The 16,616-nt window shown below is 43.9% G+C and overlaps 3 protein-coding genes across 3 annotated transcripts; all 3 read left to right on the top strand.

Annotated features, from left to right (window-relative positions):
* Window positions 1–1,161: 1,161 nt before the first annotated feature.
* On the top strand, window positions 1,162–2,180 carry LOC139471810 (plasminogen-like). Its single transcript, XM_071254307.1, has 2 exons — window positions 1,162–1,288; window positions 1,847–2,180. The coding sequence occupies exons 1-2, from the start codon at window positions 1,228–1,230 to the stop codon at window positions 2,131–2,133; spliced, it is 348 nt and encodes a 115-aa protein (XP_071110408.1). The 5' UTR covers window positions 1,162–1,227; the 3' UTR covers window positions 2,134–2,180.
* A 4,729-nt stretch (window positions 2,181–6,909) lies between these two features.
* On the top strand, window positions 6,910–9,552 carry LOC139471844 (plasminogen-like). Its single transcript, XM_071254342.1, has 2 exons — window positions 6,910–7,048; window positions 9,229–9,552. Exons 1-2 carry the CDS (start codon window positions 6,988–6,990, stop codon window positions 9,513–9,515), a joined length of 348 nt encoding a protein of 115 aa, XP_071110443.1. The 5' UTR covers window positions 6,910–6,987; the 3' UTR covers window positions 9,516–9,552.
* A 3,935-nt stretch (window positions 9,553–13,487) lies between these two features.
* LOC139471524 (chondroitin proteoglycan 2-like) lies at window positions 13,488–16,563 on the top strand. The gene is made up of 3 exons (XM_071253901.1): window positions 13,488–13,596; window positions 14,429–14,452; window positions 15,923–16,563. The coding sequence occupies exons 1-3, from the start codon at window positions 13,488–13,490 to the stop codon at window positions 16,561–16,563; spliced, it is 774 nt and encodes a 257-aa protein (XP_071110002.1).
* Window positions 16,564–16,616: the final 53 nt, after the last annotated feature.

The following is a 16,616-nucleotide window of genomic DNA, read 5'->3' as shown; positions in this document are numbered from 1 at the left end:
AAAAATATAATCATAACCTAATGAAATGTGCAACTTATTTAAAGTATTAATGACATATTATACGTTCATTTTCTGTTATAGTATGACATACAATATGTACATGTTCTTAATATCTATGGGGGCGGTCGGGTAGCCTAGTGGTTAAAGCGTTCGCTCGTCACGCCGAAGACCCGACGTGGGTACAATGTGTGAAGCCCATTTCTGGTGTCTCCCGCCGTGATATTGCTGGAATATTGCTAAAAGCGGCGTAAAACCATACTCACTCACTTCATATCTATGATACTCAATGTGCCAAACCACACTGACTGTGCATTAAAATGTGAAGCAATCAATGGAATCAATGCTCTTTTTGTTTTACTGTCACCAACTGTTGGTCCAAATCATTTTAATAAAGGCAACAGTTAGGTGATTATCTATGCCGTGAGCCATATAGTTCCTGGTATATATGTCTTCACCACATATCATTAAAAACATGCCATGTTGCGTTGGTACAGGATGCGTCATCAATGAAGCAGAGTGTTGACTTTTTACTTTTACCATGTGAGCTATGAATTCCGATTCTTATACATGTGTTTCTTGTTGGGAGATTTTGCTGTCAGGTTTAGAAAGGTGTTATTCAAGTGGCAATGTGTAACTGTCGACCGTTTAATCTCGACACACAACGTCTACCTGATAGCTTTATCCTATGATCCGACTTCATGACGGAATGTGAACAATATCACCAGTTGCCACTTTTATGTACAGGATAATGTGTATCAATTATCAAAGTAGCAATAATGTCCAGTAATGTTCACTGTTCTCTGTTCAGTGAAAAGTATTAATATCCACGGAAATCCGTCAAGGAGTTCATGTCACTGTATAATGTGTTCACAACAATGACAATCATTCTTTGGTTATCTATGGGGGTCGTACGAAATTTCATTGCAAACATTCAAGCATCTCGTTACAGCCACTCCCTACAGCTGGTGCAATATCTTGATGGATGCATGGAGTATACACTCAATGGATTACATGCGAGACCTATTTACTCGGACAAAGACATTTTTTTTATAAGTATTTGACAGTTACGTTGGCCGCACATCTGTCACGCATGGCAGAAAGGTTGATGGGGATTTCATTTAAAATTGCAATGTCGTCACCTACTTCAACATTTGACTGCCCGTCACGACGTGGGTTGTACCTACGTCGGTGTAAAGACCTGTCGGTCTCAAATGTACAGCCAGCAACATGGCTTATCTCCTGCTCCTCGCCATCTTAGCAGTTCTTTCAACACTGGCAGCATGCAATAGTAAGTGATTCTCTTAATTCTGTGGACTAATATATAGTCAAAAGGAATATCTGTTTTCCATTGTTGGGGAGAGAGGGGGGGGGGAGTGGACTGTGAAGTCAAAAAGTGTGTAGAGTTGCATCCCTTGGGGGCGCTAGGATCCTATGATTGTCGTTTGCCATCAATGTACTTGTGTGTTTTACCTTCAATGAATGACACACCGCATCAAGAAAGTATGAATCTGTATATATCATATTTCTGATACTGACAATTTCTTCAAAGTTGACTGTAACACCAAGCAAGGGAGAACAGCAGAAAATCAAGTGTTGTTCCTGACACAAATTTCAAACGTTATACCAAACTGTACCACTCTCTTTCGTGCGATTAGTAAAGAAATTAAGATATTAATCGTGGGTTTTATATTGCTTCTGACAAAGTGCAAGGAGATATAGCTAAGTTGTTCAACCGTTGAACCGAATTCAATCACCCTCTTTCGCTCGATGAGACAACCGCGTCAAAAAAGCATGAGCATTATTTGTGTATATGTGTTTATTGTTGATATTGCTATTTTCTTCACAGCTAACTGTTACACCAAGCAAGGGGGAACAGCAGTCTACAGTGGTACAAAATCTGTAACCGCAAGCGGAAAACCATGTCAGTCCTGGTCCGTCAAGGCCCCGAACAATCACGCCTACTTCCGCGACTACTTCGACATCACCAACGGTGCACCAAACCTCGGCTACGCTGGAGCCGCCAACTACTGCCGTGACCCTTCTGGAGACAACATTCTGCCCTCCGGTTATCCGTGGTGCTACCTAGCCGATGAGCAGGGATGGGAATTATGTGCGATTCATAAGTGTACATAAGTCTCCATAAGTGAATATTGTTTGATAATAAATCTAAATTGACAAAATAGTCTTGTTTTCCATCCCTAAGAGGCACTGACCACGTAATATTACCTTGATGTACTATTTTCTTGGTCAATTACAAGAGAATAATGAAAATAATAACAATCTGTCCCTTTTGACGCTAAAAGGCGACTATGCTTGTCGTAAGAGGCGACTAACGGGATTGACTTGGTTGATGCATGTCATCGATCCCAATTGCGTGGATCGAAGCTCATGATATCAATCACTGGATTGTCTGGTCCACAATGGATTATTTTACAGACCGCCGTCATATAGCTGGAATATTGTTGAGTGCGGGGTAAAACAACAAACAAACAAACCAACCTTTTGACACTATTTTCTTGGTCAACGAGAGGCTATGTGAACGACCACTGCATCGAGTTTATGTGCAGTGTGTTGAGATGTAAAGCATCACTGCAGAAACCCTGGCTTGGAAGAGGTCGGCTTTCCTGAAAGTGAAACCAGCTCAGGACCAGTCGCTTCCCACTAGAAATCGTCAATGTGTGATTTTGCATCAAAATGTAGATATGATATGTACATTATGCAATGAATTTTAATGAGACTGTCGAACACATTGTCAGTGGATGCCCAGCTTTGGCACAAACACAGTATCTTAGGCGCCATGATGGAGTGGCTCGATCCTTTTGTTCGCGATGCTTGTGGTTTGGACACAGAGGTCCATCCATGGTACGACCCGGAATATGTGCAGGGCGTCATGGAAAATGACCTATCAAGGCCAACAAACCTGGTCCTGTCCTTTTCGATAAATCCAATGAAATCATTTGTATCATTGAATTTTCTGTCTCTTTTGACACTAATGTGATTGACAAGATTCAGGAAAAACATGGCAAATATGCGGACTTCGTTTTCTAAATGTCACGCTTGCATCCCTAGTACCAAGTTGCCCCGACTCCCCATTGTTCTCGGTGCCTCAGGTTTGGTACCTCCCAATCTGTTGACTGACGGGAACACAACCCTTCTGACAATCTGGGCAATGCAGATTGAGTGTGAGTTGGGGTTAACGCCTCTTTGAACAGTATTACAGTTATATCGCGGCGTGTCAGCTTAATATGGGAGGAACGCCCGAAGTGATGCAGGTCTCAGACGTTCACCACTTACCACGGGCACGGGTATGGTGCTGACAAACCTAGAAACATAATCGGGGCTGACCGGGATTCGAACCCACAACCATAGGTTTCTGGCGTGCCCAAGGGACGCAACTCTGCACAGCGAATCGCGGCGCCTTAGACGACTGAGCCACCCGTGGCCCCTGGGCAATGCAGAAGTCTGCAGTGTTGGGGAGTCTCCATACTCTCCGAAAGGTTCTTGGTGGGTTCGACGAGGCAACTCTTCCTGGGAGAAATCCAATTCGCTGTCTGGGGTGCGTGGAGAAGGGACCAGGACCCTTAGCTGATGATCATGATGACTGTGCCACGAACATTCTTTGCGGCATCTATTTATTTTACTTTGTATAACAACAACAACAACAACAACAACAACAACAACATTAATAATGTGCGTATTCATAATGCTCCAGATCCACACCATAACGTCTGATCAAAGCGCTACGTCATTACCCTGGTCAGTGGATCAGTCTGTACTCGACTTTCATTCTGAGCTCCCGGGGGAGTATACAAACAAGGCTGGCTGCGATGTGCTGGAAGGTTAACAATCCCAATGCCATCTCATCCTCCCGGGTACACACTTCTACTGCTGGGTGAACAGAGGCACAATTCGAACAAAGTCACTGCCTGGGAGACAATACATGAGCTACATGTCCTGCATGTGCTTCAGATTGGGGCAGGACCGTCGACCAAGAAACTCATAGGAGTCAAGCTGCTAAACGCGGTCCCCATGCAACTCCTCTCCGCGACAGACGTTACTTAACTCCACATCATTTGGCATATTATTAAAGGAGCTGAACAAACGAATTTTACACATTCTACTCAGGACGTCCTAAAGCGGAAAATATTATTCTGGAATTTATCTGGAATAAAATATTCTTTTATAGTCCTAAATTGGGAGAAATGTCACTCTGTCGTTCAATTTGTGCTTTGACATAACTGTCATATTGCCCAGTATGGCCTAAAACCGTGAAGATCCGTGTTAGAATTGGTTTTCAGCAACCCATCCTTGGCGTAAGAGGCGACGAAAAGGATCGAATGGTCAGGCTCGCTGACTTGATTGATGCATGTCATCGTATCCCAATTGCGTGGATCGATACTCATGATGTCAATCACTCGATTGTTCACAGACCGCCGTCATGTAGCTTCAATACTGCTGAGTGCGGCGTAAACAACATCAACAAACAAACAATCAAACATATTGGCACAGTGATACTAGTCCATGAGAGAACTTCATTTCAATGTGTCTTTAGTCATACATTTCCACACATGAACCAAAACATGAATAGAGCGTCTGCCCGGAGAGCGGAAGGTCGTAGGTTCGATGCCCGGCCGCGTCATACCAAAATTATTTGAAGAAGCAAAACTGTCATTTTTTCAAGCCCTCCATCCCCTCCTTAAAGTATGTGAAGCGACACCCCCCCCCCCCCCCCCCCCCCCCCAATAAAAAAAACAAAAACCCACCCCCTTAGCTCATCGGTTCCTCCCTAACACCCACCAAGCCCTTGATGCTTTCGATATCTAGGTTTAACACAAGCTGATGGAGTCTGTCATCTTTGATAGCGGGAAAGTTTATGTACACATCTGTTTAAACAATCCTCAAGGCCTCCCAACACGACACCAGCGCGTTAGTGGTGCAGCCACAAATATACAGAAATATATCGCCTCTAGTTGTTTTTTAAGATAGTCAACCTGCAGGGCAGCAGTAGCGTGAAAGCAGGAATTTTATTAAATCGTGAAAAAAGCGACGTTTGCTGCTTGCTGCCATGACGCTTTGGGAAATCCCCTTTTCATTGATATGTCATTTCCGGGAAAAGAAAACACATGGTTTGACAAATACAGTCTTCATTGTAGAAATAACGATGCCAAAATCACAAATAAATGAAGAGTAACTTATTCTTGAAGTACAGAAACGTGCGTGTCTGTATGCCATTGACTCCATGCAGTACAAAGACGCCGAAATGGCAAATAATGTTTGATCAGCCATCAGCAAAGTTTGTCAATTTCACTAATTGAAATCAAATCCCTCTGCATATTTAAGATAAGCAAGATTAAGTCTATTCAAGTGATATCTTCAACAAATTTCTATTTGATAATCCACACGTTTACTGCATTGAAGCGCTGCCCAAATGTGACGCCGACACACTGGACCACACAGCGCTGTCGCAGGTGCTGATTTAGTGTGGAGCCCTAACGACGTCGTCCTCGTGGATTAACGACGTCGTCCTCGTGGATTGGTCAACGGCTGTACATCCATACCGGATAGTTCGGAGACATGGACAACACGCGACAGTGTGAGTGAGTGAGTATGATTTTACGCCTCTGTTAGCAATATGCCAGCAATATCACGACGGGGAAGACCAGAAATGGGCTTCACACATTGTACCCATGTCGGAAATCGAACCCGGGTCTTCGGCGTGACGAGCGAACGCTTTAACCACTAGGCTTCCCGACCTCCCCCGCGACAGTGTGAAAACAGGAGTTGACATTGGCACGTCATCTTCATCTACACCTTCCAATACGAGCTCTAATGAAGCTGCAGCAGCCCTGAACAGCCATCACAGATCAGTTGAAACTCACTTGAGGGGTAACTTTACTCTGCGTGAGTGCGCGCGTGCGTGCGTGCGTGCGTGAGTGTGTGTGTGTGTGTGTGTGTGTGCGTGCGTGCGTGCGTGCGTGCGTGCGTGCGTGCGTGCGTGTGTGTGTGTGAGAGCGCTGAAACACATTATACGTATGTAATACTATGTTTGTTTGTTTAGCGTCGAAATCAGCAATATCCCAGACATGTAACTGCGGTCTGTGAATAATCGAGTTTGGTCCAGACAGTTCTGTGATTGATATCATGAGCATCTATCCACGCATTCGGGATACGATGATAATCATCAATTAAGTCAGTGCGGCGTAAACAACAAACAAAACAAACATACTGGCACAGTGTTACTGGATTTAAAGAGTTTAACATGACGTCATTATCAAAGGGAGACAATGCTACGCGGTTCAGGGGATAGTTCTGGTCAATGTCGAGATGTTGTAGTTACTGACTCGTTACTGATTTGGCTTAGGGTCTTCATGGAGGCAATTCCGGCAACATTAATATAAAACATCCAGCTAGAGTTTGCAGTAAAAGTGGATTTTGAATGGTATAAATCAAACTGACCGAACTGCCAATTGGTTTGAGCCTAGTCCAGTTTAGATGCATGATAGCGAAATCATCGTTAGTCAATCATCGACACTCTACTCCCCGTCCATGAAAGATATTTATTTCAATGTATCTTTAGTCCTATATTTCCACCACATCAAGCATTTCCACACAAAAAACACAACATTTAATACGTGGTCTAGTGGACAGAGCGTCTGCCCGGAGAGCGGAAGGTCGTGGATTCGATGCCCGGCCACGTTATACCAAAAGACGTTGAAATATGGTACTTCTTGATACTACAATACACTTGGAGTATGTTCACTCAATAACCTACATCAGTGCCCTATTTACTCGGACAAAGACTCTTTCATGAGAATTTGACAATTACGTTGGCCTCACATCTGTCACGCATGGCAGAAAGGCTAATGGGAATTTCATCTAAAATTGCAATATCATCACCCACGTCAACAGTTGTCCGTGTATGTCACGACGTGTGTCGTACCTACGCCGTTTTAAGGACCAGTCGGTCTCAACTGTACAGGCAGCAACATGGCTCGTCTCCTGCTCCTCGCCATCGTAGCAGTTCTTTCAACACTGGCAGCATGCAATAGTAAGTGATTCTCTTTATGCTGTGGACTAATATATAGTCTGTATAGTGAGTGAGTGAGTGAGTGTGGTTTTACGCCGCTTTTAGCAATATTCCAGCAATATCACGGCGGGGGACACCAGAAATGGGCTTCACACATTGTACATGTCGGGAATCGAACCCCGGGCTTCGGTGTGACGAGCGAACGCTTTAACCACTAGGCTACCCGACCGCCCCTTGTATAGAATATGTGTTTACCATTGTTTCAAAGCTTTCCGTAAATTACAAATGAGAGAGAGAAGCGCTAATCGTAAGAACGTTCATTACATCTTTTTCCAAACAATGCATTTACATCTATTTGATTGGCTGGTAATTAGATCAATAGTAGTCCGGAGAGCGGAAGGTCCTGGGTTCGATCCCCGGCCGTGTCATACGAAAAGGCGTTAAAAAATAGTACTTGTTGTTACCCTGTCTGGCGCTCGACATTTAGAGGCTGAAACAAGGACTGGTCGGCTCGGAGTCAGTATACTCTCTAGATACGAAAGATGGAATATTATAATGTACCACTTGAGACTGTTAGCTCTTGGTCGAATCTTAGTCTATATCTTGGTCGAATGATTACTCCAAAGCTGATTTGGACTAGAGCTTGTTATACCCTCGCAGAGTAGGCAAGTGAAGCACAATATACCATCAAAACGTTTGTGTGTAAATACTATATATCTGTTAATAAAGCCTTTCAACCGTTTGACACAAAAATAGCACCGATATTGTTGAATGGTAATGAGCTGTGGGGATACACCCAAAAAGGAAAATATAGATATTGTACATAGAAAATTGTGAATGTTTTAAATACAAGTTATTCCTTGCCAAGTGCTGTTGCATATGGTGAGAGTGGCAGATATCCACTGGATACAAATTATTATGTCATTTGTATCAAATATTGGTTACGTGTTTCATCTTTGCCCACATATTGACATCCGCACAAGTGTTTTCGAATGATATATGATACTTGTGAAAGGAAATATTTGAATTGGGCATCTCATATCAGAAAGTTGCTGTTTAGTTATGGCTTCGGGTATGTTTGGGTATCCAAGGGAGTTGGTACTGAGGAAACGTTTACCTTTGTTCTGAAACAACGAATCCTTGATTGTGCTGAACAAAACTGGCATTCACGTCTCACAGATAAAAGATGACTTATTTTTTATTCAACCATAAAATCTGAACTTAAGTTTGAATCGTATGTCCAACATAGAGTAATAAATTACAGAAAGGCTGCTAACATTTCTGAAGTGGATATAACACCTTTGGTGTTCAAAACGTACGTGAAGGTGAATGTCATGTAGGTGATGAAAACTATCTGCTCGCACTGTAAATATGTTGAAGATGAAAAGCACGTTTGTATTGTATGGCCTCTGTATACGCATGCACGCACTCATGGAACAGTTTTAACAAACAACCAAGCCCACGATATGATGCCTATAGTCAATGGTAAAATACTTCAGAATATATTTCATGTGTCAAAATATATGTAGGTTGTATTTAACATTAGAACGGAAATGTGCAATGTAGTATAACTGAATGATAAACATGTATATCATATGGGTCATATGGCCTTGAAAAAACAATAAACTGAAATGAATATTTTTTCTTTCTTGTCATACTTTGTTGTGTGACAGTCTAATCTTTTCGTGAAAGATATCACCTATCTCTGGTGACATGTCTGCTGTGTCCTGCTTAGATACGACTGAAATATTGCTAAAAGCGGCGTAAAACCATATTCATATACTCACTCGCCACATTGCTGTATGAAAGATATCACATTACTGCCATGTCGCTCAATTTAAGGATTTAGGGAAAGCACCCCGAAACCCACTTTTCCTCTGAACATTTTGCAAACAAGACTAAGTATATGAAAACTTGTCCTACTTCCTTGCCAACTACTATGTTTTCGATGTGCAGAGTTTCTCCCTTGGGCGCGCCAAGATCCCATGATCGTCGTTTGCCAGCAATGTATATGTACAATGGGTTTTACCAAAGTTGAAAACGCCTAAGACTGTTAATTGTTCCATCAGTCAACATGACAAGCCTGATATGACAGAAAAAAACAATTCAATGCCCCCTTCAATCAATGACACACCGCATCAAGAAAGTATGAATCATATCTGTATAAAGGACTGTTTCTAATACTGACATTTTCTTCACAGCTGACTGTTACACCAAGCAAGGGAGAACAGCAGTCTACAGTGGTACAAAATCTGTAACCGCAAGCGGAAAAACATGTCAGTCCTGGTCAAGCACGTCCCCGAACAATCACGCCTTCTTCCGCAACTACTTCGACATCACCAACGGTGTACCAAACCTCGGCTACGCTGGCGCCGCCAACTACTGCCGTGACCCTTCTGGAGGCAACATTCTGCCCTCCGGTTACCTGTGGTGCTACCTAGCCTATGAGCAGGGATGGGAACAATGCGCGATTCATAAGTGTACATAAGTGTACACAAACGAATCTTGTTCGATAATAAATCTGAAGTGACAAAGTAGTATTGTTTTCCATTCATAAGAGGCACCGACCATTTAATATTACCTAGATGTACTATTTTCATTGTTAATAATAATAATAGTTTGTGTGCTCTGACATAACTGTAATAATGCGCAGTGTGGCCTAAACACGTGAACTATCAGGGTTAGAATTGGTTTTCAGCAACCCAGAGGCGACTAAAGGGGTTTGGGTTGTCAGGCACGCTGACTTGGTTGATGCATGTCATCGTATCCAAATTGTCCGGATCGATGCTCATGATATCAATCACTGGATTGTCTGGTCCAGACTCGATTATTTTCAGACCGCCGTCATATAGCTGAAATGTTGCTAAGTGCGGCGTAAACAACAAACAAACAAACAAACAAACAAAACAAACATATTGGCACAGTGTTACTGGCTTTTAAGAGTTTAACATGACGTCATTATCAAAGGGAGACAATGCTACGCGGTTCAGGGGATAGTTCTGGTCAATGTCGAAATGTTGTAGTAACGTTACTGATTTCTCTTAGGGTCTTCATGGGAGCTATTCCGGCTACATTAATATAAAATATCCAGCTGGAGTTTGCAGTAAATGTGGGTTTTGAATGGTATAAATCAAACTGACAGAACTGCCAATTGGTCTGAGCCTAGTCCAGTTTAGATGCATGATAGCGAAATCATCGTAAGTCAAGGCATCGACACTCTACTCCCCGTCCATGAAAGAACTTCATTTCAATGTATCCTTAGTCCTATATTTCCACTACATAATCAAGCATTTCCACATAAAAAGCACAATATAAAAAATACGTGATCTAGTGGATAGAGGAGAGGAATTCATGTTTAACTGAGACATGGTAACTCGGTAGCACACTAAAATCGACTGTAGTCCGGTCTATTACTAGCAGGCACACACACAACACACACACACACACACACACACACACACACACACACACACACACACACACACAGAGTCTACGTCCAGTCTACGTCCAGTCTACGTCCAGGGTTCGTCCAGTCTACGTCCAGTATCCATCCAGTCTACGTCCAGTCTGTGTCCAGGGTTCGTCCAGTCTACGTCCAGTCTTCGTCCAGTCTACGTCCAGGGTTCGTCCAGTCTACGTCCAGGGTTCGTCCAGTCTACGTCCAGGGTTCGTCCAGTCTACGTCCAGTATACATCCAGTCTACGTCCAGTCTGTGTCCAGGGTTCGTCCAGTCTACGTCCAGTCTTCGTCCAGTCTACGTCCAGGGTTCGTCCAGTCTACGTCCAGGGTTCGTCCAGTCTACGTCCAGGGTTCGTCCAGTCTACGTCCAGTCTACGTCCAGTCTACGTCCAGTCTTCGTCCAATCTACGTCAAGTCTTCGTCCAATCTACGTCCAGTCTACGTCCAGGGTTCGTCCAGTCTACGCCCAGTCTACGTCAACTCTACGTCCAGTCTAGATCCAGTATACGTCAAGTTTACGTCCAGTCAACGTCCAGTCTTCGTCCAGTCTACGTCCAGTCTACGTCCAGTCTACGTCCAGTCTACGTCCAGTCTATGTCCAGTCTACGTCCAGTCTTCGTCCAATCTACGTCCAGTCTTCGTCCAGTCTACGTCCAGTCTACGTCCAGTCTACGTCCAGGGTTCGTCCAGTCTACGTCCAGTCTACGTCCAGTCTATGTCCAGGGTTCGTCCAGTCTACGTCCAGTCTTCGTCCAGTCTACGTCCAGTCTACGTCCAGTCTACGTCCAGGGTTCGTCCAGTCTACGTCCAGTCTACGTCCAGTCTACGTCCAGTCTTCGTCCAATCTACGTCCAGTCTACGTCCAGTCTTCGTCCAATCTACGTCCAGTCTTCGTCCAGTCTACGTCCAGTCTATGTCCAGTACGTCCAGTCTACGTCCAGTCTACGTCCAGTCTAGATCCAGTCTACGTCCAGTCTAGATCCAGTCTACGTCCAGTACGTCCAGTCTTCGTCCAGTCTACGTCCAGTCTAAGTCTAGTCTATATCCAGTCTGCGTCTAATCTATACTCAGTCTGTATCCAGTATATATAACGTCTACGTCCAATCTACGTCCAGTCTGCGTCCAGCCTGCGTCAATGAGACAATTATCATCAAACGAGGGCGTATCACTTGGTTTATAGTGTACTTTATGTAAGGTGGATTCCGTCTCAACCGGTCTTGTGTGGGATCGACATTCGAGCCCAGTTTAGACAGCAATCCGGCTAAAAAAATGAAATCCGAGTTGATGTCACAGGTCACTGGTAAACACTAGCACACGAGTCCATGTACAATAAAATGTTTCATGAAACATTGTAAAATAAAACATCCATATATAAATGTAATTATGTAGTGTATTCAGGGAGCTCCAGAAGTTCGATCCAACATGTAATCTAGACCACGTGCAACATACACCTACATGTATTTACCCCCTGTTGCCTTGATCGATTGTTCACTTTGTATTGACGAAGTAGGTCATAACAGCTTGGCCTTTGGCGTTTTCAGGTCATGACTCCCTTCCCTATAATATATGACAAGTCCCTAAATATTGTTCAATTTTATAGACCGCCTCCGTGGTCTAGTGGTAGAACGTCCGCCAGGAGAGCGGAAGGTCCGGGGTTTGATCCCCGGCCGCGTCATACCAAAAGACGTTAAAAGATTGTACTTGTTATCACCCTGTCTGGCGCTCAGCATAAAGGGGCTAAAACAAGGACTGGTCGGCTCGGAGTCAGTTTTCTGTGTCTGAGTGGTGTATTCATGTTAAACTGTGGCATGGTATCTCAGTGAGCTAGCACTAAAAATCCTTAGTCAGGACTATTACAAGCAGACACACACACACACACACACACGTGCATGCACGTCGCTTTGTAAGTGCAATCATCTTAGACGCGACGTTAAACCAAATTTCACCTCACCTCACCAACTTTAACACTTTTTTATTTGAAGAAATAGAACTGTGTCACTTTTTCAAACCCCCATGCCCCTATAGTAATTTAGACGACACCCCTCCCTTCGATGTCATTTTAATGAACGCCAACATCGAACTTATCTCACTGGACCCTCCCCTAGCGTCAAAGATGGTGCTTTCGGTCTTCAGGTTTAACACAAGGTGATGGAGCTGTGGGATTGGTGTACGGCTGTACACTCTCCGCGGATAGTTCGGACACTTGGACAACACGCGACAGTGTGAAGGACTGGGGTTGACAGTGGCACTTTGTCCACATCTACACCTTCCAGCACGAGCTGTGATGAAGCTGCAGCAGCCCTGTACCACCATCACAGATCAGTTGACACCCACTTGAGGGGGGTTGCCGAAGATCAATTCCAACCCGGAGGGTGTCTTCCCGAACAGTGAAGGGTTGGTGGTTCGATTCCCTGGCCTCGTCAGATAAAAAACGTGAAAAGATAACTGTTGCCCTGGTTGGACTCGGAGTCATTACGCACGCACGCACGCACGCACGCACGCACGCACGCTCGCTCACACGTACACACATACAAATACACATCCATACGCACACAATTCGCAAGATATGTGCCATAATCTTGAAGACGACGCCAAACTCCCATTTCACCTCCCCTTCAATTAAATGATAAAGCATGCCGAACTTTTAAGCGCCCATGATCGTCATTTCCTGAATTCATCATGGGGAACTCCTTCACCCTCAGTATCCAAACAACTGTCTTGTGACCTCGGGAGACCACGAACACTGTCAACACAAATAATACAACCACTAACACAAACAGCATCTCCAAACCGCCTACCCTTAAATCTAAACAGGCGTAGTCGGTCTTCGGATTTGTTCCGCTGTTTAAACGACGACGTCCATTTACAACTTCGGCAGTCCCGTGCATCCTTTATCTGAATATAAGCTTCACCTAGCAACATCGCTTTGCCGGATCTCGTCGTGGGTTTGATCATGAACGGCCGCCACGTTTACTGACGCCACCCCATACGGGTATAAAGGATGCTTGTGGGACTGCTTGTTTCACAGTCGGTATTGGCAGTTCCAGAGAACATGTGGAGAATTGTGGCTGTCTTGTTTTTGGCTTTCACTGCCTCGGCTGAGCTGAGATGTAAGTAGATAAATCTCCATTTCCACATTAGCAGTTGATATTCGTCGTAATTAATTTTATTTATACTCGTTGGTGTGATCATGATTCCAAAAATATCTGAAAATAAAATCTGAATGATAAACTCGGATAATATAAAATTCTCTTCTGGAGTGGTTTCCGTCAGAAATAAGATGAAATAGGTGACAATTAATTGTATCCACGTGTTAGTATTAACAATGCTCTATTTTGAAGAGTACTTTAATATAGAACCGAAAGCAGATGATTGGCTGTGATAAAGAACCTTGTTTCGCCCAGGGTATCTAGATCTGCATAATCAAAGAACTGTGCGAACGTTTAAAATATATAAGAAGTGTTCGTATGGAAGATGATAATTTTCCTGTCACTATTTGCATGTGTTGAACTATAAAATCAAATGAGGATGTCCAAAGCTAAAATGTGTTCAAAATGCTGATTCTAGAGGTTTTCGGTAAACGGGGATTTTTTTAATTTTTGAGCATAAGCAACTGTTTGAAATTTTTTCAGAAGTAATGAAGAATCATCTTGGCTCACGATTGCCACATATAATCGTTGGTTCTTTTAAATCACTTTTTTCACTCATTTTAGACATACTTCATTTCTCACAAATGAAACGAGTAATATGAACATTTCCGATCAAATCGTACATTTCCGTTTATGTTTTGACATTTCCAATGGGCCACAATGGGTGATTATCACGTCTCGTACAGAGGGTTAGATGTGTGATATGTTCACACAACATTTTCACTATTAACTATTGTTTCGATTGACCCTTTTCTTGATTGTTTTAATTGTCTCTGCTTGTCCTTCTTTTCAGGGAAACGGCAAGTGCCATGCACAAGTGAGTATTTTGAAATAAACCAAATTTACAATAAGTTATAGAGTTCATTTGTACAGCGTCGGTATGAAGGCGCTGGCAGCAAGGGACGCTGAGTGATACAACTGAGCCTGACATGACTGATGGAACAGTGCTTTGTGCTGTTCATTATACAATAAGTATTGTGGCAATAATCACCAGTTAAACTTCCACCGGGTTGGTTGGTTGGTTGGTTGGTTGGTTGGTTTGTTGTTTAACGCCGCACTCAGCAATATTCCAGTTATATGACGGCGGTCTGTAAATAATCGAGTCTGGACCAGACAATCAAGTGATTAATGTCATGAGCATCGATCCACGCAATTGGGATCGATGACATGCATCAACCAAGTCAGCGTGCCTGACCACCCGATCCCGTTAGTCGCCTTAAATGACAAGCATAGTCGCCTTTTACGGCAAGCATGGGTTGCTGAAGACCTATTCTACCCCGGATCTTCACGGGTTCCCCCGTGTTGGTAAGAGACATGCAGGAGCTTCATCCACAGTAACTGATAATAGTTTTTTTCAGCGCCTCGCTAAACTTGCAGAGGGTTATGTCATAAGTTCATATACCCCCAAAGGTAACCCCCTTTACGTACGAGTCATTTGTTTATGCTGATTGTATTGACGTGACATGATATTTAATTTACAGGATAAGTAACCATGTAAACTCATGCGGGGTCCATGAAAGGGTCGGGGTGCATTTTGTTCTTTTAATTGTGAAACGCATAAAAAAGTATCTGAAAATTACCAAGAAAACTGAAGGTTGCCGAATGTATCCGAAAGGTTCCCGGGCCGGAATCAAAGTGGGAAGGTATCCGGAAGGTTTCGGACAAGGAAAACCTACACCCTGTTTGCTTCGTATTTAGCATGTTACCATACACACATAAGGTTGATCGAACATAGCAGGAATGAGTTCAGTGTTTGAGGAAAACCTACAGTGATTATGACCCAGATCGTGGACGGTTAGTAAAAGGCGACTATGCTTGCCGTAAAAGGCGACTATGGTTGTCGTAAAAGGCGACTAAGCTTGTCGTAAAAGGCGACTAAGCTTGTCATAAGAGGCGACGAACAGGATCGGGTGGTCAGGCTCGCTGTCTTGGTTCATGCATGTCATCGGATCCCTATTGCGTGGATCGATGCTGATGATGTCAATCACTGGATTGTCTGGTCCAGACTCGATTATTTACAGACCGCCGTCATATAGCTCGACTGTTGCTTAGTGCGGCGTTAAACAACAAACACACACACCCTCGTGTAAACCTACAACCAGGGCCCAGTTCAACAAGGCGATCTTAAAGTTAAGACGATCTTAACGTCCGTACTTTAATACTGTCTTGCTAAGATCGCTTTGTGTAACGGGATACCGCAGACACTGCAAATTGGAGACAGAGAATTACAGACTGGCGGCGTACGAACGACATACATACGAGTATATTGAATTTGTTTCGTTTTCAGACAACTGGGTGCCACCACAAAACCCCTGTGTGGGAAACAACAAAAGGGTATATTTTCCACATCCCACTGACAACACCAAGTTTCTCCAGTGCGACAACATTGGCCAGATGTACATCATCCAATGTCCGTCGGGGTTGACGTATAACTCGGCTACCACGTCGTGTCGGTCACCTGTTGTCCCCCAAGTCACACCCGCCGCTACCACCATCACGTCTGGTTCCTGCACCAAAGCCAATTACGCGGCCGGGCTGATCTATTTTGCCATCCCAAACATCAACACAAAGTTCATTGAATGTGGCCCAAATGGGGGAGCGACAATTCTCTCATGTCCGTCAATGCTAATATGGAACCAGGCCCGCCGAGCTTGTGAATACGCCACCACTGCAGGCGTTGTTGTGACGCCACCCCCGACCGTTGGCCCGGTAACAGTAACAGGACCTGGAACTGGAACTGGAACGGGAACGAACCCATGCTTGTCTAAACAGGCGGCAGCTGGAAAGCTCTACTTTCCTCATCCAGATATCCATAAATTTATCCAGTGCGATAACAATGGCGACGCCTTTGTTGGTTCGTGTCCTGGTGGACTTATTTGGAATACGGTCCTTGAAACTTGCCACTCCCCATTCGCATCAATTGGTTGAAAAAGACACTTATCAATATCAATGTATGATCGGCACAGTAAATATAGAATAAC

Source organism: Haliotis cracherodii, unplaced genomic scaffold, assembly GCF_022045235.1.
Source record: "Haliotis cracherodii isolate W230 unplaced genomic scaffold, xgHalCrac1.p SCAF_23, whole genome shotgun sequence".
In the NCBI taxonomy this organism is placed as follows: Eukaryota; Metazoa; Mollusca; class Gastropoda; order Lepetellida; family Haliotidae; genus Haliotis; species Haliotis cracherodii.
This window is presented reverse-complemented; position numbering and strand designations above follow the sequence as displayed.

Excerpts from the sequence above, each read along its gene's own strand:
- LOC139471810 (XM_071254307.1), top strand. The coding sequence starts at position 1,228 with ATGGCTTATCTCCTGCTCCTCGCCATCTTAGCAGTTCTTTCAACACTG. Across the intron at positions 1,289-1,846 it reads AACACTGGCAGCATGCAATA|CTAACTGTTACACCAAGCAA; the intron begins GTAAGTGATTCT and ends TTTTCTTCACAG.
- LOC139471524 (XM_071253901.1), top strand. The coding sequence starts at position 13,488 with ATGCTTGTGGGACTGCTTGTTTCACAGTCGGTATTGGCAGTTCCAGAG. Across the intron at positions 13,597-14,428 it reads TGCCTCGGCTGAGCTGAGAT|GGAAACGGCAAGTGCCATGC; the intron begins GTAAGTAGATAA and ends CCTTCTTTTCAG. Across the intron at positions 14,453-15,922 it reads ACGGCAAGTGCCATGCACAA|ACAACTGGGTGCCACCACAA; the intron begins GTGAGTATTTTG and ends TTTCGTTTTCAG.
- LOC139471844 (XM_071254342.1), top strand. The coding sequence starts at position 6,988 with ATGGCTCGTCTCCTGCTCCTCGCCATCGTAGCAGTTCTTTCAACACTG. Across the intron at positions 7,049-9,228 it reads AACACTGGCAGCATGCAATA|CTGACTGTTACACCAAGCAA; the intron begins GTAAGTGATTCT and ends TTTTCTTCACAG.